Source organism: Equus asinus, chromosome 27 (assembly GCF_041296235.1).
Source record: "Equus asinus isolate D_3611 breed Donkey chromosome 27, EquAss-T2T_v2, whole genome shotgun sequence".
Lineage (NCBI taxonomy): Eukaryota > Metazoa > Chordata > Mammalia > Perissodactyla > Equidae > Equus > Equus asinus.
The window spans coordinates 6,928,126-6,952,754 of NC_091816.1; the positions used below are offsets into that span (position 1 = coordinate 6,928,126).

A 24,629-nucleotide genomic window follows, 5' to 3' on the forward strand; every position below is an offset into this window, starting at 1 on the left:
AGGCAGGACGTTTTATTTCTTACTTATCCTAATATTAACTATTGCTAAATTTCACTTTAATAAAAAAGTAAATACAAAGACATTTTATTTAGCAAGACTGAAAATAAAACTAAGACATAAATTCACGCCTTTAGTGTTGTCCAAAACAATTCTTCCTGTTCTCAAGCCAAGGAAATTAATCCAGCATATCATTTTTAGAGTTAATTAATATAACAAGAATCACTTCTTAGTTACAAAGGGGGTCATTAAGCCCTTGGGGCTCTTTGAAAGTAGAATTAGTTTGACTGTTCCATCACCAGCCTTCACAAGAGCTGAAATACAAACACAAAATGATTGGCTACCACCTCTTTTATAAGGAAACAAGAGAAACAGTGTCTGGAACCCTAGTGAGGAGAACTAAAGAAGTGGTGGTTAGGATCACAGGCACAGAGCAGACATCAGCCAAGATACATTTTATCCTCAATCAAACTTAGATACGTCAGTAAATACGAGCATCTTACTTTCACTATTTACTCTCTATAAGTGGTAAAGTTATCAGTGTTAAAAGATACATGGACCCATAGAAATTGCGACAGATCATTTATAAAACATCTGCTTTTTTGGATCAATATATTGCTAAAATTCTTTCAGTGATTTTTTTTTTCCTCCCTGCAAATTTATTTTATTTTAGTCATATAAAAATTAACAAACTTTGGCTTCCTTGCAAACATTCTTTCCTTATATTAAAAAAGTGATTAAAAGCAGTACTGAATATGAATCACTTCTGCAGAGTTTAATGAGTGAGAAACATTCAACCAAGGTGACTTTTCCTTGGAAAATCCTACAAAAAAAATGAATTTTATAAACAGTTACTTATTTTGATAGAAGTTCCATTTATAAATAGCAGCCATGACTTTACTGCCTACAAAACTGCAGGCTGTCACATTTTACATGTTTAGAATCAAATGTTTTAAGATCAGATTTTCTAGTAGGTGTTAAAGAAACAGTCACACAGACAGATTGGCTGGTTGTCCCATGGTAAGGAAAGAGCTGAATTCCATGATTTTACTACTCAGGCAGGTACAGACAACCACTGGATTTACATGAACGGGTACTGAGACATTTATATTTTTGTTCAAAGAGGAAGCGGCATCAGCATCGAGGGGTGGGTGTGGCGGGACTTTACTGAGGCTCTCCTGTGGTCAGAGTGTCCCTAGTGCAAGGGACAAGCAGTGGCAGGAGGTTAGCATTGAGAGACTTTCAAGTTAAGAACCTGAGCCAACGTGCAAATTAGAGAGGCTGAGACATTCTTGCGCCTTATTCTGTTGAGGTGAAGTAGTGTTTTCTGAGGCCTAGGTAGCAAATCTCAGTGTAGAGGGAGCAAATACATAAATGGGGGATGCTGGATGTCACATGTGGCTCTTAACAAGTGACTGATGGCATTGAGATGGGGAGGAGGGTGAATATGTCTTAATAATGGATACCCTGTGTTGGTCTTGGGAGACTGCCCGCGTTCTGCAAGGACGAGCACGTGAAAATCCATCACCCCCCGGGAACATTTGGCTGCTTGCACAAAGTGTGACCAGGACCAAGTTTGAGAATTCTAAGTCCCAGGAATTAGAACAGGGAAGGGCAACATTTCAATTAAGAGGAGTTAACGCTTTGTTTCTTCCTAGGCAGGCTGAATGCTCCACAAGCTCCCGACAAGCTTGGTGCTACTTTGGAGCAAGCTGGCCTGAGTTCTGGGGCCATCTGATAAACTGGAAGTCAGGGCATGGGACCAAAAATGAGGTGGGGGTCTGTGCCACAAAGTATCATTCATAGTTTCGCCGAGGGAAGAGGGGTACAGTGGGAGTTTGGGGGGGGGGGCGGGTAGCTCATAACAAGGCCAAATCCCAAGCCAGAGCTTGTCATGGAGAATGCCAGTATGCTTCCCACTTAACCCCAGAGAGCCGCCCTCCACTTAACAATCTGCAACACAACTCATGGGCTAGAGAGGCCGGGCCCCCGCCCCCAACTCCAATTCCAGGGTATAAGAGAAGCTTTCTTTCACATTTGCTCTCCCCCATCCCGAATCTCCCAGAGTGACTCAAAATTTTCCTAATTAGTAATGAAAAAGAAAACATTTGAATGAATTTTGATGCAGCCATTCCAACCCAGGGACTTGGGCGCGAACTCGGACTCGCACCCACATTGCTGACTCTGGAGGTTTAACATTCACTCTGACACCTGTGTGGCCGCCTGCAGCCCTGGACTTAAAAACACTAGCTACTTAGAGAACGGGCTCCCTTTCCTCGCTGTGTCAGACAAAGTCCCGGCACAAGCCATGAGCCCTGAGACTGAGAAATCTTTTGGATAACTTTCTTCCTCCAGAGGAGCCCCTCAGTGTAGAATCTCCACAACGATAAACAGACAGGTGATCTCAAGGAAAATAGGCAGCTTGCCGAGCAGGTACCGCAGTGGCTAATAGACACAATGGCCCCGCTTCAGCAGCTGTTAACACCCTGGAGTTGTTTGTTCCTCTCTTCTTGATGCTGAGTGGAACCCAGGAACAGATTGAGAGGAAAAAACCAGATCACAGAACAGGTGAAAAGCTTTAAAAAGAAGTGTGTGGTGGTGACCAAACCCTGACTGGAAATGCAGTCACAAACCACCACTTTTTAAGCCCCAGGGCAGGGAGGGCAGTGGGTAGAAAAACTCGCAAACCCCAGCACCAGTTCTTGCTCTTGAAGGCTCAAGAAAGTGTGCCTCTAAAATCACCCATTATGCACGGACAGAAACGCCAGGGCAGCCCACACTCCCCGCAGCTCTCCTGGCAAACGCACAAGGACATACTTGCTCAGTTGCTGAGCCTCATCCACAGGCATCTCCCACCTTGGAGGCAGGGACAAGAAAATTGGACTGCATTTTCCCAAATAAGGGAAGCCAAATCACCTGAAGGCAACACCCTGTACTTCTCCCACTCCTTATGGACAGCATCCCTTATTAAGCCAGCTTCAGAGGGCTAAAATTAGTGCCTGGAGGTCAAAGGTCAATCCTATATTTAAAAATCTTAACAGAAGTCATATAACCTACTTACCTGAATAAAACCCAAAATCATCAATCCCAGCCCTCCCTTCCCATGAAGGGGAATAGATTTAAGTCCATTTCTTCTTTTTTCACCACAGTATGTGGGAGAGAGTCAAAGAAGGTAGTATGAGCGGGAGGGGCATCCTGGTTCATCGTTAAAAAATAAAGATCTCTGTAAGTGTCAGCTGAGGTTGTATAAAAAGAATTTTCAATTCTCCTCAGGGTCTGCCTCCAAGGGCTCGTCTTCTAAGCCAAAACCCAGCTTGTCAGCCAGCCCCTCAAACTGCTTGCCCAGACCGCCTGCAGAGTCCACGAACATGTTAGGGATGTCTTTGCCAAAGTAAATCTTGCTGTTGGAAGCAATGGCCTTGTACTTCATCAGCTGCAGATACTCAGGGGTCAGCTTCAGCTGTAAGAAAAAAAAGTAAAGATGACTTAGGTGCAGCCAGATGAGAGAAAACTTCGGGTGGCATCCTTTCCCTCTCCACACGGAGAGGGTCTCTGTCAAAGAGATATGCCCTCTCTACTTCTGCTCTCATGGTTACAGCAACAACAGGGTAACCACTTCTCTAGGAGGAAGTAACCTCAGATCTTCAAGGCCAGAGCTGCAAGAGTTTTAGGATTTCCAGGTTTAGCACAAAAATTAAACTTCTGTCAAGGCACTTAAGGAAAAGAGGAGTCCCTGTCCCACACAGCACTGGAGGCATCACTTCCAGCCACCCGGGGACCTGCAGGCTGGTGGTCCAACAGCGAGAGCTCTCAAACGACAGAAGCAGACTCTGACATGCCCCTCTTCACCAGACGCCCTGCCCTCACCTTGTTTGCTTCGGCTATCTTCATAGCAGTGTAGCACTCAGCATCAGCCTTCGCCTTCTCCCGGGCCAGAAATGCAGCATCTGAGGGGAAGACGCAGGGAGCTGAAGGGCAGAGGCCATCAGAGTGCCTGGTCCCTGTCACCTTCCCCAACTGCCTCTGTGACCTTGGGGAGAGTGCTCTTTTTTCTCTGTGCTTTGCTTTCCTCATCTGTGAAATGGGGAAGAAGGCATTTTTTCCTATTTCACAAGCTGTTGTGAAAATAAACCAAGATGAACAAGTGCTGTCAAAGGATCTCCCTGTGGCGGGGACTAGTTATGAGCAAGTCCATTGCTGTGCCTGACAACAGCTTTGACAGCATTATTGAGAAAAGCGCTGCCGCCCAGAGACACTTCCTGGTTCCAGATGCTTCCTCCTTTTGTGGGTCCAGGCCTGAGAAGAGGCCTGGGACCCTGCCTCAACCTCCAGGTTCACAGCTTTCCACCTCATCCCTATGCTGCACAGCAAAAGTGAGAGAAGCCTAAAGAAGGCTCTGAATCAGAGGTGGATCCACCCTGAAAACGAATACCATAAACGTAAAGTAGTTCAGTCTCTCTCCAGCTTCATTTCCCTCTTATTTCCATCAATCATTTCAAACAGGTTCTAATTAACAGTGGTTAAGTTGGCCTAGCTCTAATAGAATTACATGCCATGATCCAGACTAACACCTGTCTGGATTAAACCTTTTAAACTTCCACTATGCAAGCACTACATTTCCTTAATCTGCTGCAACTAGCTTTCTGTCAAGCTGATGCAAAATTTTTGATATGTACTCCCTTGCCTTGGGAATGAGGCCGGCCTCATGTGAGTAATATTTGTAGCAAAACACCTGGGAAGAAAGGCCATTCTGTGGTGGGTCCTTACTGCACATCCTCAGCATGACCCTGGGTGGAAGGAGCCTGCAGTCAGGCTGGGCTGCTGGCTGCATGTGGCTGTCTCAACTGGTCTTAGCACCTGATGACATGTATTTATAAGAAATAAAAATGTGGGGGCCTGCCTTGTGGCCGAGTGGTTAAGTTCGCATGCTCCGCTTTTGGCGGCCTAGGGTTTCATCGGGTTCAGATCCTGGGCGCAGACATGGCACCGCTCATCAGGCCACGCTGAGGCGGCATCCCACATACCACACCTAGAAGGACCCACAACTAAAAAATATACAACTATGTACTGGGGGGACTTGGGGAGAAAAAGCAGGGAAAAAAAAAAGAAGATTGGCAACAGTTGTTAGCTCAGGTGCCAGTCTTTTTAAAAAAATACAATAAAAATGTGGTGTTTTGCTAAGAGCTCCCTAATGAGGAGCCGCTGATCTTTAAAGTCCTAATTGGCTCCTCAACGGGCCCCTGCAAAGCCTGACAGGTCCCATAAAGCGTATAACTGGACAGAACACTTTGCAGCCTGACGCTGGGCCTTGAGGCCCCATTTCTGTCCTAGAATTTGCTTGATATAAGGCACCGCATGAAGGAAAAGGCAGGGGGTGGGAATGAGGTGAGGGCCGAGGGGCAGGGAACTGAAGGGGAATGATATTCAGAGAAGCTGGCAAAGAAAACACTTCTCTCCAGCTCCAGGGTTGTTGGTGTGGAAGAGGAGTCTTCACAGCTGGCTTTGTATCTGCTGGGACCCTGGGAGCAGACTTAGAGGCCACAGGTCCGTGCTCGCTGACTTCCGAGGAGAGGCAGGCAAGGCACGAGGAAGGAGCTGCTGATCTGGCCTAGCTGCTCAGTTACTTCCAACGCCAGATTGTGAGCCCAAGATGCCAGAGACTGCGTGACTGCCCTCGTCTTATGCCCAAGGGCACCCAACGAACATTTGTTGAGTGAATGAATGAAGGTCCTCTGAGGGGGAAAATTGATGGCAGCCTGGCCCAGATCTCCCCAAAACTTGAGTTAAAGCACAGAGAAAAAGTGATGTTCCAAAGAAATCATGACATCTTAGAACAGAGATGAAAGAGCAAAAGAAATGACTCTCCCACACCCTTGCTACAAAGTGAGGTCTGAGGAAACAAACGCAGGCATTAACTTCACTGCTGCTCACCTTCAATTTCTGAAATCTTCTTCTCAGTCTCCTTCTCCATCACCTTCTGCCCATAGGTGATTTCTGCAACCTGAGCCACTTTTTCTGCCTCTATATTAGTGAAGTTGAGAAAAGGCTTAGAGCTCTGATGTGTCACAAGTTTGACTAAATTTGACCTTTCACCTGATCTGAATCCCTGATGCATGATAGTGGGTAAGCTCAGATGGAGAGCCACTGGCCCCAGCGGGCAGCCATGGTGGCACCCACGGGCAGAGACAGAATCTACAGTGAGTACAAACCACAACATCAGTGAACAGTGATTGGGAAGAGCTGGGTCCAGGGGCTGAGATCATTCCTCTGACGAAAGTGAGGGACCAGCCCTAACCTCTCTCCTAAGTCACAAGTGTGTTTCTCCCAAAGGAATATTTTAAGGACTAAGGCAGTCTCTAAAAAGTTTCATCCTGCCCCTTCACTTTAGGAGGCAGTCCGGTTTGTTGGTGATAGTCTAGGGAGTGGTTAAGAACCCAGAGTCCTGGACTGGAACCCTGGTTCTACCACTTACTTGCCACATGACCTTGGCACATTATTTAACCTCTGTGTGCTTCAGCTCAGGAGAATGAGGCTGATGATAGCGCCTACCTCACCTAGTGGTTGTGAGGTTTGAAGGAATTCACATATAAGTGATTAGAAAAGCACATGACTCATAGTAAGTGCTCAGTAAGTGTTAGCCATTATTATTAAGAATTCACAGGAAGGGCTCCTTTCACTTAGGAGGTCTATGGAAACTCAAAGCTCATTGCCCCTGGCCATGATCTGACAATTTCAGCTTGGCTTCTGGGAGTATGAATGCCCCCCTACCCCGGCATGTGGCCAGGGTTTGGAGGACCACATGGTCTAACTGTGCCTGAGGCTTCCTCACACCTTCCCACCGTTCCCACCCAACTGCCCTGAAAGGTATCACAGAACCACGTGCAGACCAATGAGGGCCTTCTTCCGCTCTGTCTCGGCTTCCTTCTCCACCACCTTCTGTTTCTGGGCTGCAATGAGCAGCTTTGTCTTCTCGCTTTCCCTGAGGGGGAAGAAAGTATGCAGCCATGAGGCTGCTATGGAAAAGCTTCTGAGGAACTGCACTGTCCCCCGGAGAAGCCAAACTCTTCAGTGAGGAGAGGCAACTATGATTTCTTACTCTCTGCTGGAAGGTGTTCAATGTCCCAGGTAAAAGCAGACAGTAACATGGCTTTCCTTCTCCTCCAAAATAACTCATTTGTGGGAAATAAGGCATAATTTTCTTCAGTAAAATGCACCTGCCTGCCCACTTAATCGTCTTTCCCTCCCATCTTCTTTGGCATGAGCCATGAAGCACAAACAAGGCTCCGTGGCCATTTAAAAAGCATCCTGCCTCAAAAGGGCTTCTCCGTGGCTCTCAATCCAGTTAAGGAGCCCAGGTGACTCTCCTGACACGCCTGCTCCATCTCACAGTGCAATGGGCTGTGGCAGATACTCAAGAAGGGGAAGGAGAGCCTGGCACAGCTTCGCTCAGCTCTGCGGCGGGAGGAGGTGGGGGGTGGGAGAGAGCAGTGGGTAAGGCTAGGGCAGAGGTCCACTCACATCAACTCGTAGTTTCTGCGGATTGCCTCGGGTATATTGGGCTTGGTCACCCGCACGGCCTGGGGAAGGACAAAAATAGCACCTGAAGGGAAGGTGAGGGTGGTGAGGGACATAAGCAGCTCCCACTGGTCCTTGATCTTCCCACACAAAATGGACATCCCTTGGAAGAGGAGCTGCGCCTGCGCCAGGGGGCGCTCTCTCTGTGGCAATGCTTACTTGGATGACCAGCCCAGGGGCCATGGAGGTCAGGTCCTGTTGCAAAGCCAGTTTGAGATTTTCATCAATCTGATCTAGAATCAAGAGAGACAGAGAAAGGAGCTGTTACACTTTTGGGGGGGCGGGTGGGGTGTGGAGGGAAGTATTCGGTTGGAGTTCAAACTGAAACGTTGGCTCAAGAAGGCACCTGACAGACCAAAGGTCTTCCCAAGGTAGTGTGATTCTCAGAGCCCAGAAGTCTACAGAGCCCGAGAGACTTCTGGAGCAGCATGCCTACACAGGCCCTCTGCAGAGGTCGGCCATCAGAGCATCCTCTTCCTGTGGCCTCAAGATAAAATCGCCTACGTTGATGAAAATATCAACCTTGCCCAACAGGGAACTGAGCTTTAAAAAGAAAAGGCACAAACAATTCTAGCACATTTCTTGAATCAGCCAGCAGCCTTTCCCTAGACAAGAGCAGCAAAAGAGAAGGTAAGCACCCAGTTTTCATGAAGAAGGAAGGTGGAATGGCTATGTTAGGTATTTTGAAAAGAGCCAAGCTCATTCGATCTAGTAATTTTAGAAGTTTCTAAAAGAAAAACAGACTCTGACGTCAAGGAAAGCCCCAAGGAAGACTATTTCCATTAGGAACTCCATCAAATAACACAAGGGGAAAACGAAAATTTATAGTTCTGGAAATAAGCCCAAGTCTTTGATGTGTTGTTTGCTTTGGTTCTGATTCCTCGGTCTGGAATTCACATGTGAGTTGTTACAAGGACAAGTGTGGGAAGAGCTGTAACTGACTCTCCCTTCTAGCTAGGCCCCCAGAACAGCTGCACCCAGGCTGCCTTCTCTTCCCTGCTCCTGCCCGAGATCCTCACTGAGATCCTGGAAGAGCGCCGAGGAAAAGACTCCACAAAACCAGGTGGATGTCTAAACTAAATCATCTCCCTTATTGTCAGCTGCCACCGGCTTCAGTGGCCATTCTTGGTCATCTGTGCCCAGGACGTGAGGCATAGCGAGTGCAACTCCTGCCTTTCAGAGACGACCAAACTGAGGCCCCCGGAGGTTCAGTGATGTGCTCAAGCTAGTTAGCAGCCAAAATAATGAACTTGTTTAATCACTGTGCTTTGATTGTTAGGGTTTTTTTCTTCAACTGTCATAGCAGTAAGCAAGGGATTTCAATGTTTCCACATATTGGATATGCTCTCACAAGCCTCTTAGTGGCGAGGGAGAAATGCCCACACAGGCAGCACCACATGCCTGATGTGGGTCTAACAATGTGACAGCTGGAGATAAACACTACATTTCATATTTTCTATTTTATTTTTTTAAAGATTTTATCTTTCCTTTTTCTCCCCAAAGCCCCCTGGTACATAGTTGTGTATTTTTAGTTTAGGTCCTTCTAGTTGTGGCATGTGGGACGCCACCTCAGCATGGCTTGATGAGTGGTGCCATGTCCGCGCCCAGGATTTGAACTTGCAAAACCCTGGGCCGCCGAAGCGGAGCACACGAGCTTAACCACTCGGCCACGGGGCTGGCCCCCATATTTTCTATTTTAAATAGGATACCAACCAAACTTTAAGTGAGACGGGCTGTACCCTTTTGTAAGTTAATAATAACACAGTCACATTTATCAGACCAAATTAGATCCGAGTCAAAGTGAAAACTGGTGGCCCTGGGCTAGTAACTTTCCAGAAAAATCTGGAAGAAATATTTTGCAAGCTGGTTTATTACCAAACTAATACTGCTAATAAGTTGTTTATATGTACAGTTATGCTGAGAAATGCTGATGAAGTTATACTACTAAGTAAATGCAAAGAGGTCCTTCAGGTAAACTTCTGAACAAGCGTTACGTAATATTTTTCTAAGATGGGCAAAGAGGATGCATCAGGGTGAACAGTGATGAGAATCATGCAGTCATGTTGAAAGTCAGGGCTCTGAGTCCTGAGAGGAGGGAACCAGAGAAAAACCTTCCTTGTTCGAGGGACAGGGTTAGAGACACGAGTTTCTATTTTATGGATGAAAATAGATTCTAAACAAAACAGTGCTTGCTGGCAAGATTGAACTTTAAAAGGAAAAAGATTTCAAAGCAAATACATTTTCCCAGCTCCTCTGTACAAGAAACCAGACTTAACGAAGCCACCAAGTTTGTCTCTGAGACAGTTAAGACGTTTTCCAACGCAAAACAATTTCACATTTTAACTTTCTCTTCATGGAAATTACATGTCCTTTGTCTTTTGTTGTCTCAAATGCTTTGAAATGTTCATTTAATGGCACAAGTCCTAAAACAATGCCTAGAGAGAAAACTAATGATATTTTATAAAATTCTGTCAGTTTGAGGTAAAAAAAATCAATAGCAAATTTACTGAATTTTTCTTAAAAGCACACTGAATCCAAACTCAATAAAAGAATCCAAACCCTATAGAGCAAGTTTAGATTCATTTTCTACAGCAGAAAAATTAAAAGTGATTCTGATGGTTTCCCAAATCTGAAACACAGGGCACAAGGCTACTCGCTTGATTAAGATCATTGGCCAATGATTTCTCCCTCTGTCTAACTCCAAAAAATGCTCTCAATTGGGGTCCTTTTTATGAAGATTCCTGGGAAAAATCATCTTCTACTCCTAGTATCAACAACAGGTGTACTACTGGTTGAAAAATCCATTTACTTTTAGCAACGGCTACTAGAAACTTCTAGCAGAAGTTTAAACAGGACACTTTACCACAAAGGAGCTGCAAGAGTTACTGAAATGTTTCCTTCCCTCGCTGAAGTCAGCCTGTGTTCACTTTGACCACGTAAAACGGACAAGAAGTGTCTAAGTCAGCAAGGGGATGCTTTTTGTTTTAAGCGTTTTCCTATTCATCTCTACAGGTTAGGGTAAAAACAAAAAACCAAAACGCACAAAGGCCCTTGAACGGTAAGCAGCGATGGTCCTTGTCCCACTTCCAGAATTCAGCATGAGCCCTCACAGCCTCGTCACCGTTCCCTGGGTGCCCGTCACTCAGCATGGCGTGGTGGACAGCATACTCAGCGGAGAGCGAGGAGAGGGAAGTTCTAGCTTCAGCTGCCATCCTCCAGCCCTGCGACTTTCGCTCTTTGTGCCTCAATACCCTGTCCTAAAATGAGGATGTCGGGCAGGACGGTCCCTAAGTGCTTCTAGGACTGACCCTGTCTGCGTTACAGGATGATCTTTTAGGGACAGTGAGACACCTTTCCACTGAAGTCCTCTGAGTCAGGCCAGGAGTCCTGCCCCCTACTGCTATTCCTATGCCCAAAGCTCAACCACATTCCCCACCTTCTTCCAGTGTCATCAGCACCTTCCAGGAGTGCTCTGTGACCAGCTCCTGAGCGCTGGCTTCATTAACACGGGCTGCCCATCGGCCCCCACCCAGCCTGTGAGTAACTCAGAAGTAGGCAGTGGGAGGCAGCCAGGTGTGCTCTGACGAGAAGAGGCTTTCTCACCAAAGAGCTCGATGTAGACCTCTTGAAGCGTGTGTACACTGCAGAACTGGTTCAGCTCGTGGTGGATCTTGTTGAAGATGAGGGCCTTGTCGTAGTCGGCGGTATAGTTCTTCACTATGTCATACACTGGAGAGAAGGAGGGATTGCAGGATGAGAAAAGGCAGGACTCAAAGCTTTCTGAGACACAGCAGGTCTCCCTTCCCGAGGTGCTGCGGCAGACAGCGGGTGGCGTGCTGGGGAAAGTACGCTGGTGGGGAGAGTCCACTGGGAAAACGTACCTGCGTTGGGGACCAGGAAGTTCACCACTTCAATTCTGTCAAAGTAGATCATCACACCACCACTATTGGAGGAAGGACGGACAGAGAGGTCACTGACGGGCTCTGGAGTACAGTGCAGCGTCCTAGGTGACGGCGTAAGTGTGACTCAGCAGAAAAGGAGCAGAGTTAATGGGAGGTCACAAGGCACGCTGGATCTCCAAGTAGGAGATCTTCAGAGCTTATAGCAAGAATACAATCTCCCCAGAAATCACACCTCCTCAAAATACCTCTGCAAAGAACAAAGTGAAACTTTTAGAGTGCCAGTAAGAAATAAGCTCCTATCTTTTGAATCCATAACACCTTGTAATTAAAGCAATCAATTGAAGGGAAAAGACTAAAGAAGGTCAAGGAGTTCTCAGAACTTAAAAGGTCACTGTGGGATCTTGTGGTCACTGCTTCTCACTTTGTCTTCACTGTCTCTTTAGTTTGGTACTTCCCTTTCTCCTCAAATATTCATTATAAAAAAATTTCAAACATACAGAAAAGTTGAAAGAATAGTACAGCTAACACCCATATACCAACACCTACATTTAACAACCGTTAACATTTTACCTTGATTGAGCTACTTATTTTTTTTAAGATTTATTTTTACTTTTTATTCTTCTCCCCAAAGCCCCCCCAGTACATAGTTGTATATTTTAGTTGTGGGTCCTTCTAGTTGTGGCATGTGGGATGCCGTCCCAGCATGGCTTGATGAGTGGTGCTATGTCTGTGTCCAGGATCCGAACAGGCGAAACCCTGGGCTGCTGAAGTGAAGCGTGCAAACTTAACCACTCGGCCACGGGGCCGGCCCCTGAGCTACTTATTTTTTGCTGAACATTTCAACGTTAAGTTGCAGTCATGATATTTTACTCCTTAACCCACTTTGGCAGGCAACACCAAAGGATAATGACATTCTCCTACATAGTCACAAAACCATTCCCAAACCTAAGAAAATCAGCAATAATTCCTTAACATGACCTAATACACAGTCCTTACTTAAATGTCCCCAATAGTTCCTGTTATAGACCGAATTGTGTGCCCTCCTAAGTCCATATGTTGAAACTCTAATCCCCCGTATGACTGTATTTGGAGACAGGGCCTTTAAGGAGGTAATTAAGGTTCAATGAGGTCATAAGGGTGGGGCCCTAATCTGACTGAGCACATGCGCAGGAGAAAGGCTGTGTGAGGACACAGCCAAGCGGCCATCTGCGAGCCAGGAAGAGAGGCTTCCCCAGAGACCAACCCTGCTGGCACCCTGATCTTGGACTTTGAGCTAGAACTGTGAGAAAATCAATTCTGTTGTTTAAGTCACTCTGCCTGTGGTAGGCTGTGATGGCAGCCCAAGCTGCCTAACAGAGTTCCCAAAATGTCCTTATAGCTGTTACTTTTGAACCAGGTTCTAACCAAGGTTCACCACTGCATCTGTTTATGTCTTTTAAGTCTTCTTGTCAACCCAATGCCCCACCAAATATGACTTTGTGATGAGACCCAGCCAGTTCTCCTGGGGGCTGTCACAATTCTGGATTTGTCGGAATGTTTCCTCGTGATGGTGTTTACCTTGTTACTCTGTGCCAGTCGAGACCTTGTTCATAGTTCAACCAGACCACTGCAGTGGTGTTCTCTTTGGATGTCCTGCCCCTAAGGGTCTCCCCTCACCTTTATGACATTCTCCCAGTTAGTGATGATAAAGTCATCTTCCTTTATCAGCCACTTCTCTGCTAAAAGCCTTTAGTGGATCCTCACTTGTAACAGAAAAAGTCCCAGCTTCTTAGCATGGCAGTCAAGGCTCTCCCAAACCTGTCCACCTACTGTGACTTCCTCTGCTGCAGTCAAATCAGAGCGGAGGGAGCTAGGGCACAGGGAACTTGGTAAAACCACCAAGAAGGGAGGCCTCCCTTTCACTGGCCCTCACTGCAGCCAGCCAGCTAGTCCTTCCCCTCATTTGGGCTCACCTGCTTTATTCTGGGCACCTTACCTAGTTCCACAAGGTACGTTCTTCACCTCGTCTGTCTGCAGGGTGGTCTGGAAACAGAGACACGAAATGCTGTAAGATGGGCAGTAACAAACAAGTAGCTTATTTTTGGAATCCCAAGTGGCCTCGTCCTCGAATACTTATTTGGGTTGAGCTTTGCCTTGGTGAAACGATTGCCCAACCTAACCCTCCTTCCTCACAGGGGGCGAGACTAAACCAAGCAGAGGGACCTACCGCAGCCTCCCTGTAAGTGAACCAACACAGGAACGAGCTGGGTAATAAGAGTTTTGTGAAAAAGACTCTGGATTAGGAGTCTAAGATCTGTATTTATTCTACTTCTTCCATTTACTAGTCTTGAAACAGCGAATTCTTTATTTAACCTGTCTCAGCCTATAATCCCTGCTGAGCCCATTCTCAGGATTATCGTGAGACTCAGATAATGTGCATGAATGCACTGTGAAAACCATAAAAATGCTGATGAGGTATCCAGGACATTTCCCTGTGTCACTTTCAAAGTCCTTCTCTAAATCTTCCTCTTAGCTGGACATACTTCAAAGATGGCTGGCCTAACTTAGCCAGGCTTTAGATCTGTCATAGCTCATTCTATTCCTGTTTTAGATGTCATTTCCCTTCACCTACTTCAACTTTCCTCTTCCCCAAAATTATGTTCACATCTCTAAAGTTCAAATAAGAACCAGCAAAATGACCATGTTTTATTTCCATCTATCTTGGTAGCCTGATTTAAAACACACAGACACACATACCCTTTTTCTTGTGTACATTTACAACAGATTCTTCTCTGGTTTTGTCTTGAAGTAAAGAAATGATTCCCAGCTGGGGCTGATGGGCCAAGGCAATGAGCCCATTCAGCTAGTTCAACAATCGGGTAAAGCACCAGAGTGAATGGCTCATGGAGCCTCATTCTTTTTTTTTTTTGAGGAAGATGAGCCCTGAGCTAACATTTGCCGCCAACCCTCCTCCTTTTGCTGAGGAAGACTGGCCCTGAGCTAACATCCATGCCCAGCTTCCTCTACTTTATAAGTGGGACGCCTGCCACAGCATGGCTTGCCAAGCAGTGCCACGTTACACCAGGGATCCGAACTGGTGAATCCCGGGCTGCCGAAGTGGAAGGTGCGAACTTAACTGCTGCGCCACCGGGCTGGCCCCTGGAGCCGCATTCTTATATATATGTACATAAAACTTAGTCCTAAATGATTCCTGGAAAAGGCATTATAGTCATCTGATAGCTAAGTAATTCCAAATCATGCATTAGTCAACACCCAAATCTGCAGTAGTCCGGCCGTACAACACAAGCCAAGTATACCTGCACAGACTTATATGATGTGATGAAAGGGAGCATGAGATGGAAACCAGGGCCGCTGGTGGAAGTCAGCAGGGCACCGCCTCTGCAGAGGAGGAAGAGAGGGCAGGTTCAGTTTAGCAAGAGGTATCTATTACATCAATATGGTTTGGGCCAACTTTCTCTTCAGCCCCATAAACATTTAATATAGAGTGCCATGTGCCAGAGCCATGTCCACAGATCCCTTTCTTCCTCTCAGCTCGACCCTGATATTCTAGGAAGCCTGATGGTAAAACATAAAACCATTATTCTTGCTTTTGCAGCGAGAAAAACAGGCACACAGGCTCAGTGGACTAAAGACAGCAGAAGCCCTGGCTGTACTTCAGATGAGAGAGGAAGTCTGTTTTACTTTGTCACATCCCTTGAGTTTGTGGAAACCCATTAGGGCAGTTAAATCCAGTAATACTGTTATCAATTAACTGCACTAATGTTGGAGTCCAGTAACATGAACAACCAAGAGACTAATTTTAGGTATGCTTTACAAATCATTTTAATATATATTTTTTGACAGTAGAGTTACCTTTTAATCAAGTTATACGTAAATGATAAAATTAAAAGCTTTTGGGGGGGACATATAAGCAGATGGTAGGGAGAAATAATTACAGGAGAGAGGGGGAACCCAATCAAGACTTTTAGAACTTGCTATGGGCAATCCAGAAATAAGCATCTTAGGACACATATAAGAAGGGGTTCATAAAGACTAAAGCAAAAACTTGGTTATGGAAGTTACTAAAAGCAAAGTACCCCAAGATTTGAAAGTGCTTCTTTGCTTTACATTGTCAAGTCAAAGATATAATTTTTTTTTAAAAGAGCAATAAAATAAACAGTGACATAATGGGTTCCTTTATTGTAAGGACCGCTATTCTTGAGCTTGCCTTAATTGATACAAATCAACACGCAGGCTCTTTCATTTTTCCTGTAATGTTAATTTAAAGAGTAGGTTCAAATTAGCACAGCAGGCTAGCACCTCACGTTGCCATCAAGAACTGGTACTCATCAGAGGTAACTTTGTGGCACCAGGATGCCCAGAGGGATGTAGCAGAAAACAACGTTTCAGCGATGATCTGCAAGGAGCACTGGTTTCCTTTAGGTTTTGTCTCTAAATCTCTCTATACATTTATCAATCACCATCCATAGCACCAACTCAAACTACAAAGTTTTATATTTACAACTACTTATGTGTATTTATGTATGTGTATTTCCCTCCCCATGGTCACTGACAAGAAACCTCAATCTAAATCACTCCCCTATTCAAAAAAACACAGATATTCAGCAAAATCTGCTACAGTGATTAGGAAGGAGAGTCATTTAACAGGAAGTTGCAGGTTTCTCCGTCTCTGCCTTACCTGTAATACACCCCAATGTGTCCCTCTTCTATCTTGTGCACAGCTGAGAAGAGAGATGCACAAAAGAAACTGGTAGCCACAGCCACAATTGCTCCCAACTGAGCCATCAGTGCACCTTTATCCTAGGGAAAAAGATATGGGAAAATGTGTGTGGTCTGACATGCAGGAGACAAACTGACAGCAAGAGCGCCTCACCAGGCTGAGCGCCTTGAAAGCGGCTCATATCCAGCCTGTTGTAGTATGAACACATGGCTAGATCTACAACTCTCTTCAACCTTGCTCTCAGCCAACACTCCCATTCCTTAACTGCAGAACTCTATTCCTCACCTCTTTGAAGAGGCAGTGGCTCAAGCCGTGGCCCAAGGGAGAACCAGTGCCAGTTGGGCAGCGTTCAGAACACAGCCTTCCCTTCCTGTGAACACGAATGTGCTGTCACCGAAGCCACTCATACTAGGAAAGGGGAAGAGAGGCAGCTGCAGTATGTTGGCCCAAATTACAGAGGATGTCAGATGACAGGCAGTTGTGGCTATGTAATTCTGGTCAGAGCCTCCCAGTCCTAATTGCCTGCCATTTCAAAGGAAACCATTATTTACTCCTTTCAGAGGCGGAAGCGTCAGAGACAGCATTCGAGCAACAGTTCTAAAGGGGAATCTCCGGCTTTTCGTCCACCTTCCCAGTCATGCCTTTGGCCTTACATGGGGCAGGGCTCTGAATCAGCCTGGAGACACACTCCCTCCCATCTACCTGACACTTTGCACCTGGCAGCTCCCCAAGCCCATGGTTAGAGAAGAAAGGGGCTTCCCCAGGCTGGAAGACTCTGGGGTCCTGGGTGCAACTGCGTTCAGGTATCAGGATGCGAAAGAGGTGGCATCTAGACTAATTTTTGAACACTGAATGATCTGGAAACACTACGGCAACCAACAGCAGAAGGCAGAGTCAGGCGTGCCTGGCGCACCCGCGCAGGGCGGGCTTCTGCCCCCGGGTCCAACACAGCTCGGGCGCAGACACCTGAGAGACGCTTCTTTTACCGTGGCGGCCTCCTGCTTCTGATCTGCACCGCATTCTTTCAGCAAAAGCCCTGCCCTCCTGGGGGTCACCCCGCCCCACCTCGCGCCCTTCCCTGCCCTTTTCCGAGAGGGTCGCGCGTCCCCAACGCCCTGGGGAGGGGCTGGGGCTCCCAGAGCCTCCGCTCGGTCCCGCCTGGGCGCTCGCGGGAAGGGACGGGACAGAAAGCGGTCGCGTTCTCGCTGCCGGAGTGGCCCGGCTGACGGACGGAGGCTCCCGGGTTGGGGGGGGTGCGCCGCAGAACCGCTGATGAGCTCCGGCCCAGAGCCGCAACTAGGCCCAGTGCGCGCACGAATGGGCGGGGGCCGCGTACCAGGCTGTCCCTCCAGGCGCTCCGTACCCGTCCGACCTCCCGAGCAACCGCAGAAACCGCCACACCCCTCAGCACGCTACTTCCTTCCGGACCCGTCGCTTTGATGACGCCATTAGTTCACGCGAGAGGACCACACCCCCCTCCCTCCTTAGTTCATTCGCCCCGCCCCCGCGCTCCGAGTGGTCAGTGTTCGCGGCTGGCCGCCGAGGGGCGCCCGCGGCTCAGTCTGGGGTTTCTGGGCTGGGGTGCTGCGGAGCGCCTGGAGGGTGGCCGTGGATGCTGAGACCGAGGGCGTTTCTTTCCGAGGGTTGATTTTGAAGTTTGCTGCGGAGACTCCTCCCCATTAGGCCCAGCCTGTTTCTTTCTTTTTCGGAGCGGGTACCGGCGAGTTGCAACCATTCTAGCCTTGTGCTCGCCGAGTGAAACAGATCTTTTAAATATGCAGATTAGCGCCACGGCGACGCTAATCAACAATCCCTGCTTTGAATTGCCCTTTATGCTTTTCCAGCAGCTTTGGCCTAGAGCTATGCCCCACAGCACCATAAAGAAGATTAAGAAGGCATTATCCCAATTTTAGTGAACAAAGTCTAAGTTCAGTGGGGTGCGAGAGTGACAGTGGATGAAAGCCTCCTTTGCGCTCCCTTAACATTTAGGATTTTAGCTGCCCTCGTAGCTCCTGCCACAGGACACACGGGCTTGTGCACCTGGCCCGCTGTCTCTGGCTAGATTATAGGTTCCTTGAGGGCAGGGATTGCGTCTTCCCTTCAGGTGCTCGGTCAAAACAGACTGAAGTGCGGTGCGACCAGGACCAGGGTCCAGACTTTGCGTCTCCCGGTCTACGCGCCTCACGTTGTTGGCAGCCTTCCCTGTTCTGCACCTTGGGGCATTACTAATTTAGCCGCTGAAGTCATGTTATTTGCAGAAGAGAAAGTTGGAGTCCGCTTAATTACAACCTTCAGTAAGTGAAAAGCTATTGCTATTACACAGGGAAGATGGCAAGCTGGTGGTGGTAGATTTAGGGCACAGGAAAAGGAAAGTGTAGATTTTCCAGGCACGGCTGCTTGGGGCTGGCTCGTTCTGCCTGCCTGGGTTTGTTCTGGGAGTTTGTGTTGGGGTATTTCAGCATTTTCTGGTTAAGGCCACAAGTGGGCTGCCTGACGCTGCCTGGGAGCTCTGTGCCCACTCCCATAAATGAGGGCCTCTCCCCACCACCCTCCACTGCAAACCCCACCCTCAGAACACGTGGGTGCACACACGCCAATCTCCTGATTGATCCTATGCGAACTTGAGAGCTTTTTGCTCTCCGTGTTCAGTGATGTAAGTCAGCTGGGCATGCTTAATAAATGTTTATTTAATATTTGTATGAATGAGTAAGAGAAATGGAAATGTTGGGGTTTATCAGCCCAAGGAATGGGGCTTAGCCTGCAGCATAAAGGATTTAAATTAGTTGTAATTTAAGAATTTCCTGACTATGAAACTTTGGAATGAACACTGAGGGGAAGTTCTGGGATTTTGTTCTCTGGAGCCTTCTCGCTGGGCCTGGGTTGTTTCACTGTGGCCCTGCCCAGACTCAGGGGGTGGACCCCAGTAGATGATGATCTAACATTTCTGAAAACCCCTTTCTTAGGAGACCTGTGATTTTTTTTTTTAAGATTTTATTTTTTTCCTTTATTCTCCCCAAAGCTCCCCTACCCCCTCCGGTACATAGTTGCATATTCTTCATCGTGGGTCCTTCTAGTTGCAGCATGTGGGACGCCACCTCAGCATGGTTTGATGAGCAGTGCCATGTCAGCGCCCAGGATTCGAACCAAGGAAACACTGGGCCGCCTGTAGCGGAGCACAAGAAGTTAACCACTTGGCCACGGGGCCAGCCCCAGGAGACCTGTGATTTTTATGACTCAATATCCAAAGTTACCATGGAGGTAAGTCTATGGAAATTTGTTTAACAAAAGTGTTTAAAAATCCATTTTTTAAAAAGTTAAGGTATAGTGGCTAAACACGGATACCCCAGTCAGACTGCCTGGGTTTAAATCTTGGGCTACCTCCCCTCACCCTGCCTCCTATTAGCTGTGTGACCTTGGGAAAATGACTTAATCTATCTGTGACTCATTTTCTTCGTCTGTAAAATGGGGGTCATAATAGTCTGAACCTTATTGGACTGCTGTGAGGATTAAATGACAAATCAAAAAAACATCTGGCACATTTTAAGTGTTCAATAAGTGTTAGCTGTTGCTGTTTCTTTTAAAGATTGGCACCTGAGCTAACAACTGTTGCCAATCTTCTTTTTTTTTTCTTTTTCTCCTCAAATCCCCCCAGTACATAGCTGTATACTTTAGCCGTGGACCCTTCCAGTTGGGACACGTGGGACGCCGCCCCAGTGTGGCCCGATGAGAGGTGCCATGTCCGTGCCCAGGATCTGAACCGGTGAAACCCTGGGCCGCTGAAGCGGAGCATGTGAACTCAACCACCCGGCCACAGGGCCAGCCTCCTGAGCTGTTGCTGTTTTAAATAGCAGATTCCATGAATGTGTTCTTGCCTGCTTGTGGACTTGGATTATCAACATGACAGAAGGTGAGGGGAGGGTAAGCTTAAAGTTATGTGGTATTGAGTAATAACCAAATGAATGTTTATCAGAAGAAGAGATAAGGGACTCCGAAATGAGACCTCAATAGATATTTACAATGCAGATTTCATAAACCATTACTGAGTGCTTCCCATGTCCCAGGCCCTGGCCTTTCTCATTGCATACAATCTTCAGGTCAGCCCTTGAGTTCAGCTCCATTTTAGAGGAGGAAGTTGAAGTTTAGAGAAGTTGAGAGATTGCCCAAGATCACAAAGCTTGTAAATTGCAAAGACAGAATTCAAATAATCCCAAGTCTATTTCTTCATTATAGTAAACGAATTAGAAGCCAGTGATTCAACTTACACACACACCACATTTATTTCACGGAGAACCTTTCAGGAATGTAGACCAATGGTCAGAAATTGTGAAACTTTAAATTGGGCCAGTTCATTTTGCAGTTGTAGATTGACGCGAGATAAAAAAAAAAGTACTCCTCCCACAGCCATCCACATCTCCCTCTGCCTGGGTTGCTGTTTGTTGGTGAGAGCACTACTCCAAAGATAGAAGAGACCCTTTCTTTCACAATTAGAGCCCTTTTTATGCCAGGTTAGCTCCAGAGGAGCCAGGCAACTCTTAAAATCTTTGACTTCAGTTCATTTATAACACAAGAGTGGAAGTTGCTGGAAAAATTTTTTGTTTTTGATTTTTCTTCTTCCTTTGTGTCTTAAACAGAGACTAGAGGTCATCCTTCAGGACAGTTGATCCCAGTATGATTTTGGTGAGCTTGGGGGGAAAAGGAAAGGAGACTATGTCCTTAATTCATAAGAGGGTTACTTAAAACTTTCCCCTCATTTTCAGTAGGGAAAACCAGGATCGGTGCCTTCAGAGAATAAAAGGATATTTGCTTGGGGTTCTTCAAGGGAGTTCAGTAAAGGGATCAAAGAGGAGTCATGAAAAAATAATTGAGTTGAAAGGCAGTTGGAAGTGACCTAAAGATCATTTTGTGATTATATGTTTTTACAGCTTTATTGAAGTATAATTGACATACAATAAAATGCCTATAAAGTATACAGTTTGATAAGTTTTGACATAAGTATACACCTGTGAAGCCTTGACCACAATCAAGACGTGTCTCATGCCCCCAAATTTCCTCATGTCCCTTTGTAATCCGTCCCTCCCACCCTCCCCATGAATCCCTAATTCCTGAACACAAACTGTTGTGCTTGTCACTGTAGATTAGTTTGCATTTTGTAGAATTTTATATAAATGAAACCCTACAGTATGTGTTCTTTTTGAGGGGGATTCTCTGGCTTTTTTTAACCAAGAATAATGATTTGGAGATTGATCGATGTTGTTGAGTATGTCAATACGTCATTCCTTTTTATTGCTATGTAATATTCCATTGTACAGCTATACAGCGATTTGTTTACACATTCATCTGTTGATAGACATATACATTGTTGCCTGTGATTCTAATCTGACCCATTTATCTCACTCATGGGGAAACAGAGGGCACAGGGGAGGAAGTCTCCAGAGAGGGGCCTTGGTCAAGGTCCACAGTCATTTGGGGAGCGATGGGAAAGCAGCCTGCTACCCTGGGCAACTATGCCAAGCGGCCCGGCAGTTAGAGGTGTGGCATGGCTTGTTTTGCCTGGGATGCCCATTCATTTGATATCTCTGAATTCATAATAACATTAGGAATTTACAGAAAAGATTGGCATTTTGTCTGCATACATCTCTATCATTGATAGATGCCTTTTTGCTGTAGACAAAGAGATACCTTATGTTCCTGTTAGGTGAATCTCAGAGAATAAGGCAACCCACGTCCTATTCCAGGCCAGTCTTTTCCACCTGGATTCTTAATCTATCCCTCCTTTCTCCTCAGGGCCCCAGAGCCTTTATGATCTCCTCACTCTACCAGATCTTTAGCTGCAGCCTGCAGCCTTGTGCAAGTCTCTCTCTCCCTTTCTTTCTTTTCTCTTAAAGCCCCTCTGTTGATCCTGAAGGAGCCTCTAGTTCTCACCTGATTTGTCTCCTTCCTTTTGAGCAGTGTCTTGAACATGTACCTACCGCTGCTGTCTTGACTTCCTCACTCTCCATCCCTTGTTTTCAGTCCTTCAGTCCTTTTCTCTGATGCACTTGGTACTGTTGACTGACCCCTTAATGCTTAAACCTCCCACCCCTGGCTTCCATGAGTGGCCCCATCCCTCCTGGTTTTCCTCCTACTTGTCTGAATGTTCCTTTTGTAGTCTCTATATTAGCTCATCCTCAACTACTTCTGTGAACTCTAGCCTTGATCCACTGCTCTTCTTTCTCTACCTTCTCTTTCTGGAAGGTCTCTTGTGTTCTCAAGATTCTAATTGTGTGGTTGTTGCTGACTCTCCCAAACATATATCATAGCTATGAGTTACAGACTAGAATACCATCTCTTTGGATGTTGGATGGGGACAAACCAATCATGTCTCAAACTGAACTTGTAATTCCCCTCAAACGTACTCCTCCCATTGAAGGCGTCACCACGCACTCAACCATCCAGCCAGACGCTCAACCTCTATCCTCATCTGCCCCAACCATTTAGTTATGAAGTTCTAATTATTCCTTGCCCCTGTACCCTTCTCTCTATACAGTGTCCTAGTTCAGGGCTTCATCATTTCTCCCTTGGATTATTGTAAGAATCTAATGTTAGTGATCTCCTTACTGCACCCTGTAGCCTACCCTTAAATGAGCGCATCTTCCACACTGCTCCTTGTGATCTTTGACTCATACTTTTTCTGCTTAAAAACACAATCACAGGTTACCTGCAGAAAAAGCTTCACATCTCTTAGCTTGTCTTATAAGATCTTTAATGATTTTAATGTGGGTTCTCTGCCCACACCTCAGCTTTTATGATAGTCTGTTGTTTTTTGTGTTTTACTAGACCAACTCTTACTCATCCTTCAAGACCCTTCTAAATGCTGCATCTCTGTTTCCACAGCCTCCTGTGCATCCTTCTCCTGCGGCACTCACTGAAATATTCTGGTTCTATGTCAGTACTTCTCACAAGACTGTAAGCTCCTGGAGGGTAGGGGCTTCGTTTGAGTTACCTTTGTGTCTCCCACCCCTACCCCGGAGGGTCTAACATAATTCCCAGCACATAACTGGCACTCAATAAGTGCTTTTTGAATAAAATAATAAATATCACATGACCCTTTAGGATGTAGAAAGTGCTTTCAGTTAGATTAGCTCATTTGATTTTCATAATATTCCATGAGGATGGTTTCACTATAACCCCATTTAACAGATGAGGACATGCTAGTTAGAGGGTTAAGTCACTTCCTCAAGGTCACAGGCAGATCATCTGATTGTTAATTCAATATTTTTCTCCCCCTATATTTGTGAATTTGGAAAATGTCAGTGTATCAGGAGAGAAATTTAGTTCAATTCAATAAACATTTGTTGAACACCTACTAGCTATAAGCCACAATCCAAGTGAAGAAAGCATGGAAGAGTGGAGAGACCATTTGGGCCTGGTGAGGTTCTGTATCAGGGGTTCTCAACCTTGCTACGATTAACATTTTAGGCTGCATAATTCTTTTTTGGGGGGTGGGATGGGGTGGGCTGTCCTGTGCATTGTAGGATGTTTAGCAGCATCTCTGGCCTCTCTGCCTAGATGCCAGTAGTGACAACCAAATATGTACCCAGACATTGCCAAATGTCCCCTGGGGGGTGTGTGTGACAAAATTGCCTCCAGCTGAGAACCACTGTTGTATAACAAGACTTAAAAAGGGGACTGAGAATGAGACAGCCAGCTTTCCAGGCATCCCAAAGAACGACAGGTGTGTTGATGCAGTGCTGTATGGCTAAGAGTCGGGGGAGTAGAGAATGGAAGGGGATGCTGTGAGCATGGACGCGTGGAAGCAGAGCCCAGGAGGAGTTCTGGAGGAAGATGGGAGATGGAGGGGCATTGCTGGTGGGGTCCTAGAGAACCAGTGAGGATAAAAACCACCAGCTATGGGATGGGAGAGGTGGAAACATTTGTATATATGTTCGGAATGTAGATCTTAGCCCATCCTACTGAACCGAATTCCAAAGAGGGAAGTCACTTGTTCTTCAGTAGATCAGACTTGGGGAGAGGCCAGGCTGTAAATCCTAGAGGGGAGGACTTTAATGCCACTTAGAAATCAGGCCCGAAAACACCCATAATGTCTGTCAGTGCACATTTTAGTGTTCTTAAGTAAGTGCGCAGGGTGTGGGGGATGAAATATGGCAGGTATTTGATTTAAAAAGCCTGCACAGATTTAATGTCCTGATAAAATGTATTAAATCTTTTAAGGTTTTAATGAATCTAGTATGTGTTTCATAAATCAAGAACTCTGCTAAGCCGTCTCCTGGTTTAATAAGAGTAAACTAGGAAATTGCTCTGAGCAGAAGCAAAATACATTTATATCACGTTGAAAAGTAATAGATTTTTAAGCTGAGGGGGTCTTTCTGGGCCTTTTAAGCTGTTTGCTTATTACATTGCTCCAACTCCTTCAAATATTAAACCCCAGGCAAACA

At 46.2% G+C, this 24,629-nt stretch overlaps 1 protein-coding gene and 1 long non-coding RNA gene across 14 annotated transcripts; one reads left to right on the top strand and one right to left on the bottom strand.

The window, feature by feature from the left end:
* Positions 1-63: 63 nt before the first annotated feature.
* On the bottom strand, positions 64-17,668 carry ERLIN2 (ER lipid raft associated 2). 12 transcript variants are annotated; one of them, XM_070499851.1, is made up of 14 exons: positions 17,531-17,629; positions 16,480-16,602; positions 16,153-16,274; positions 14,771-14,852; positions 13,450-13,496; positions 11,454-11,515; positions 11,176-11,301; positions 7,732-7,805; positions 7,516-7,574; positions 6,885-6,976; positions 5,929-6,018; positions 3,865-3,944; positions 3,059-3,457; positions 64-311 (listed from the first exon to the last, which is right to left on the bottom strand). In XM_070499851.1, the coding sequence occupies exons 3-13, from the start codon at positions 16,257-16,259 to the stop codon at positions 3,257-3,259; spliced, it is 1,020 nt and encodes a 339-aa protein (XP_070355952.1). In that variant the 5' UTR covers positions 16,260-16,274; positions 16,480-16,602; positions 17,531-17,629; the 3' UTR covers positions 64-311; positions 3,059-3,256. The 12 variants fall into 12 exon arrangements, with proteins under 12 accessions (XP_070355952.1, XP_070355955.1, XP_070355950.1 ...); XM_070499854.1 differs by having other exon boundaries at positions 16,480-16,564; positions 17,531-17,564; XM_070499849.1 differs by having other exon boundaries at positions 17,161-17,539.
* Positions 17,669-17,819: 151 nt separating this feature from the next.
* On the top strand, positions 17,820-23,541 carry LOC123281965 (uncharacterized). 2 transcript variants are annotated; one of them, XR_011498783.1, is made up of 4 exons: positions 17,877-18,488; positions 19,269-19,452; positions 19,847-20,101; positions 23,068-23,541. It is a non-coding gene; the product is annotated as an uncharacterized lncRNA (long non-coding RNA). The 2 variants fall into 2 exon arrangements; XR_006521783.2 differs by lacking the exon at positions 23,068-23,541 and having other exon boundaries at positions 17,820-18,488; positions 19,847-21,561.
* The last annotated feature ends 1,088 nt before the right edge of the window (positions 23,542-24,629 follow it).

Excerpts from the sequence above, each read along its gene's own strand:
- ERLIN2 (XM_070499855.1), bottom strand. The coding sequence starts at position 16,259 with ATGGCTCAGTTGGGAGCAATTGTGGCTGTGGCTACCAGTTTCTTTTGT. Across the intron at positions 13,497-14,770 it reads CATCATATAAGTCTGTGCAG|ACCACCCTGCAGACAGACGA; the intron begins GTATACTTGGCT and ends CTCTGTTTCCAG. Across the intron at positions 3,945-5,928 it reads GAAGATTTCAGAAATTGAAG|ATGCTGCATTTCTGGCCCGG; the intron begins GTGAGCAGCAGT and ends TCTTCCCCTCAG.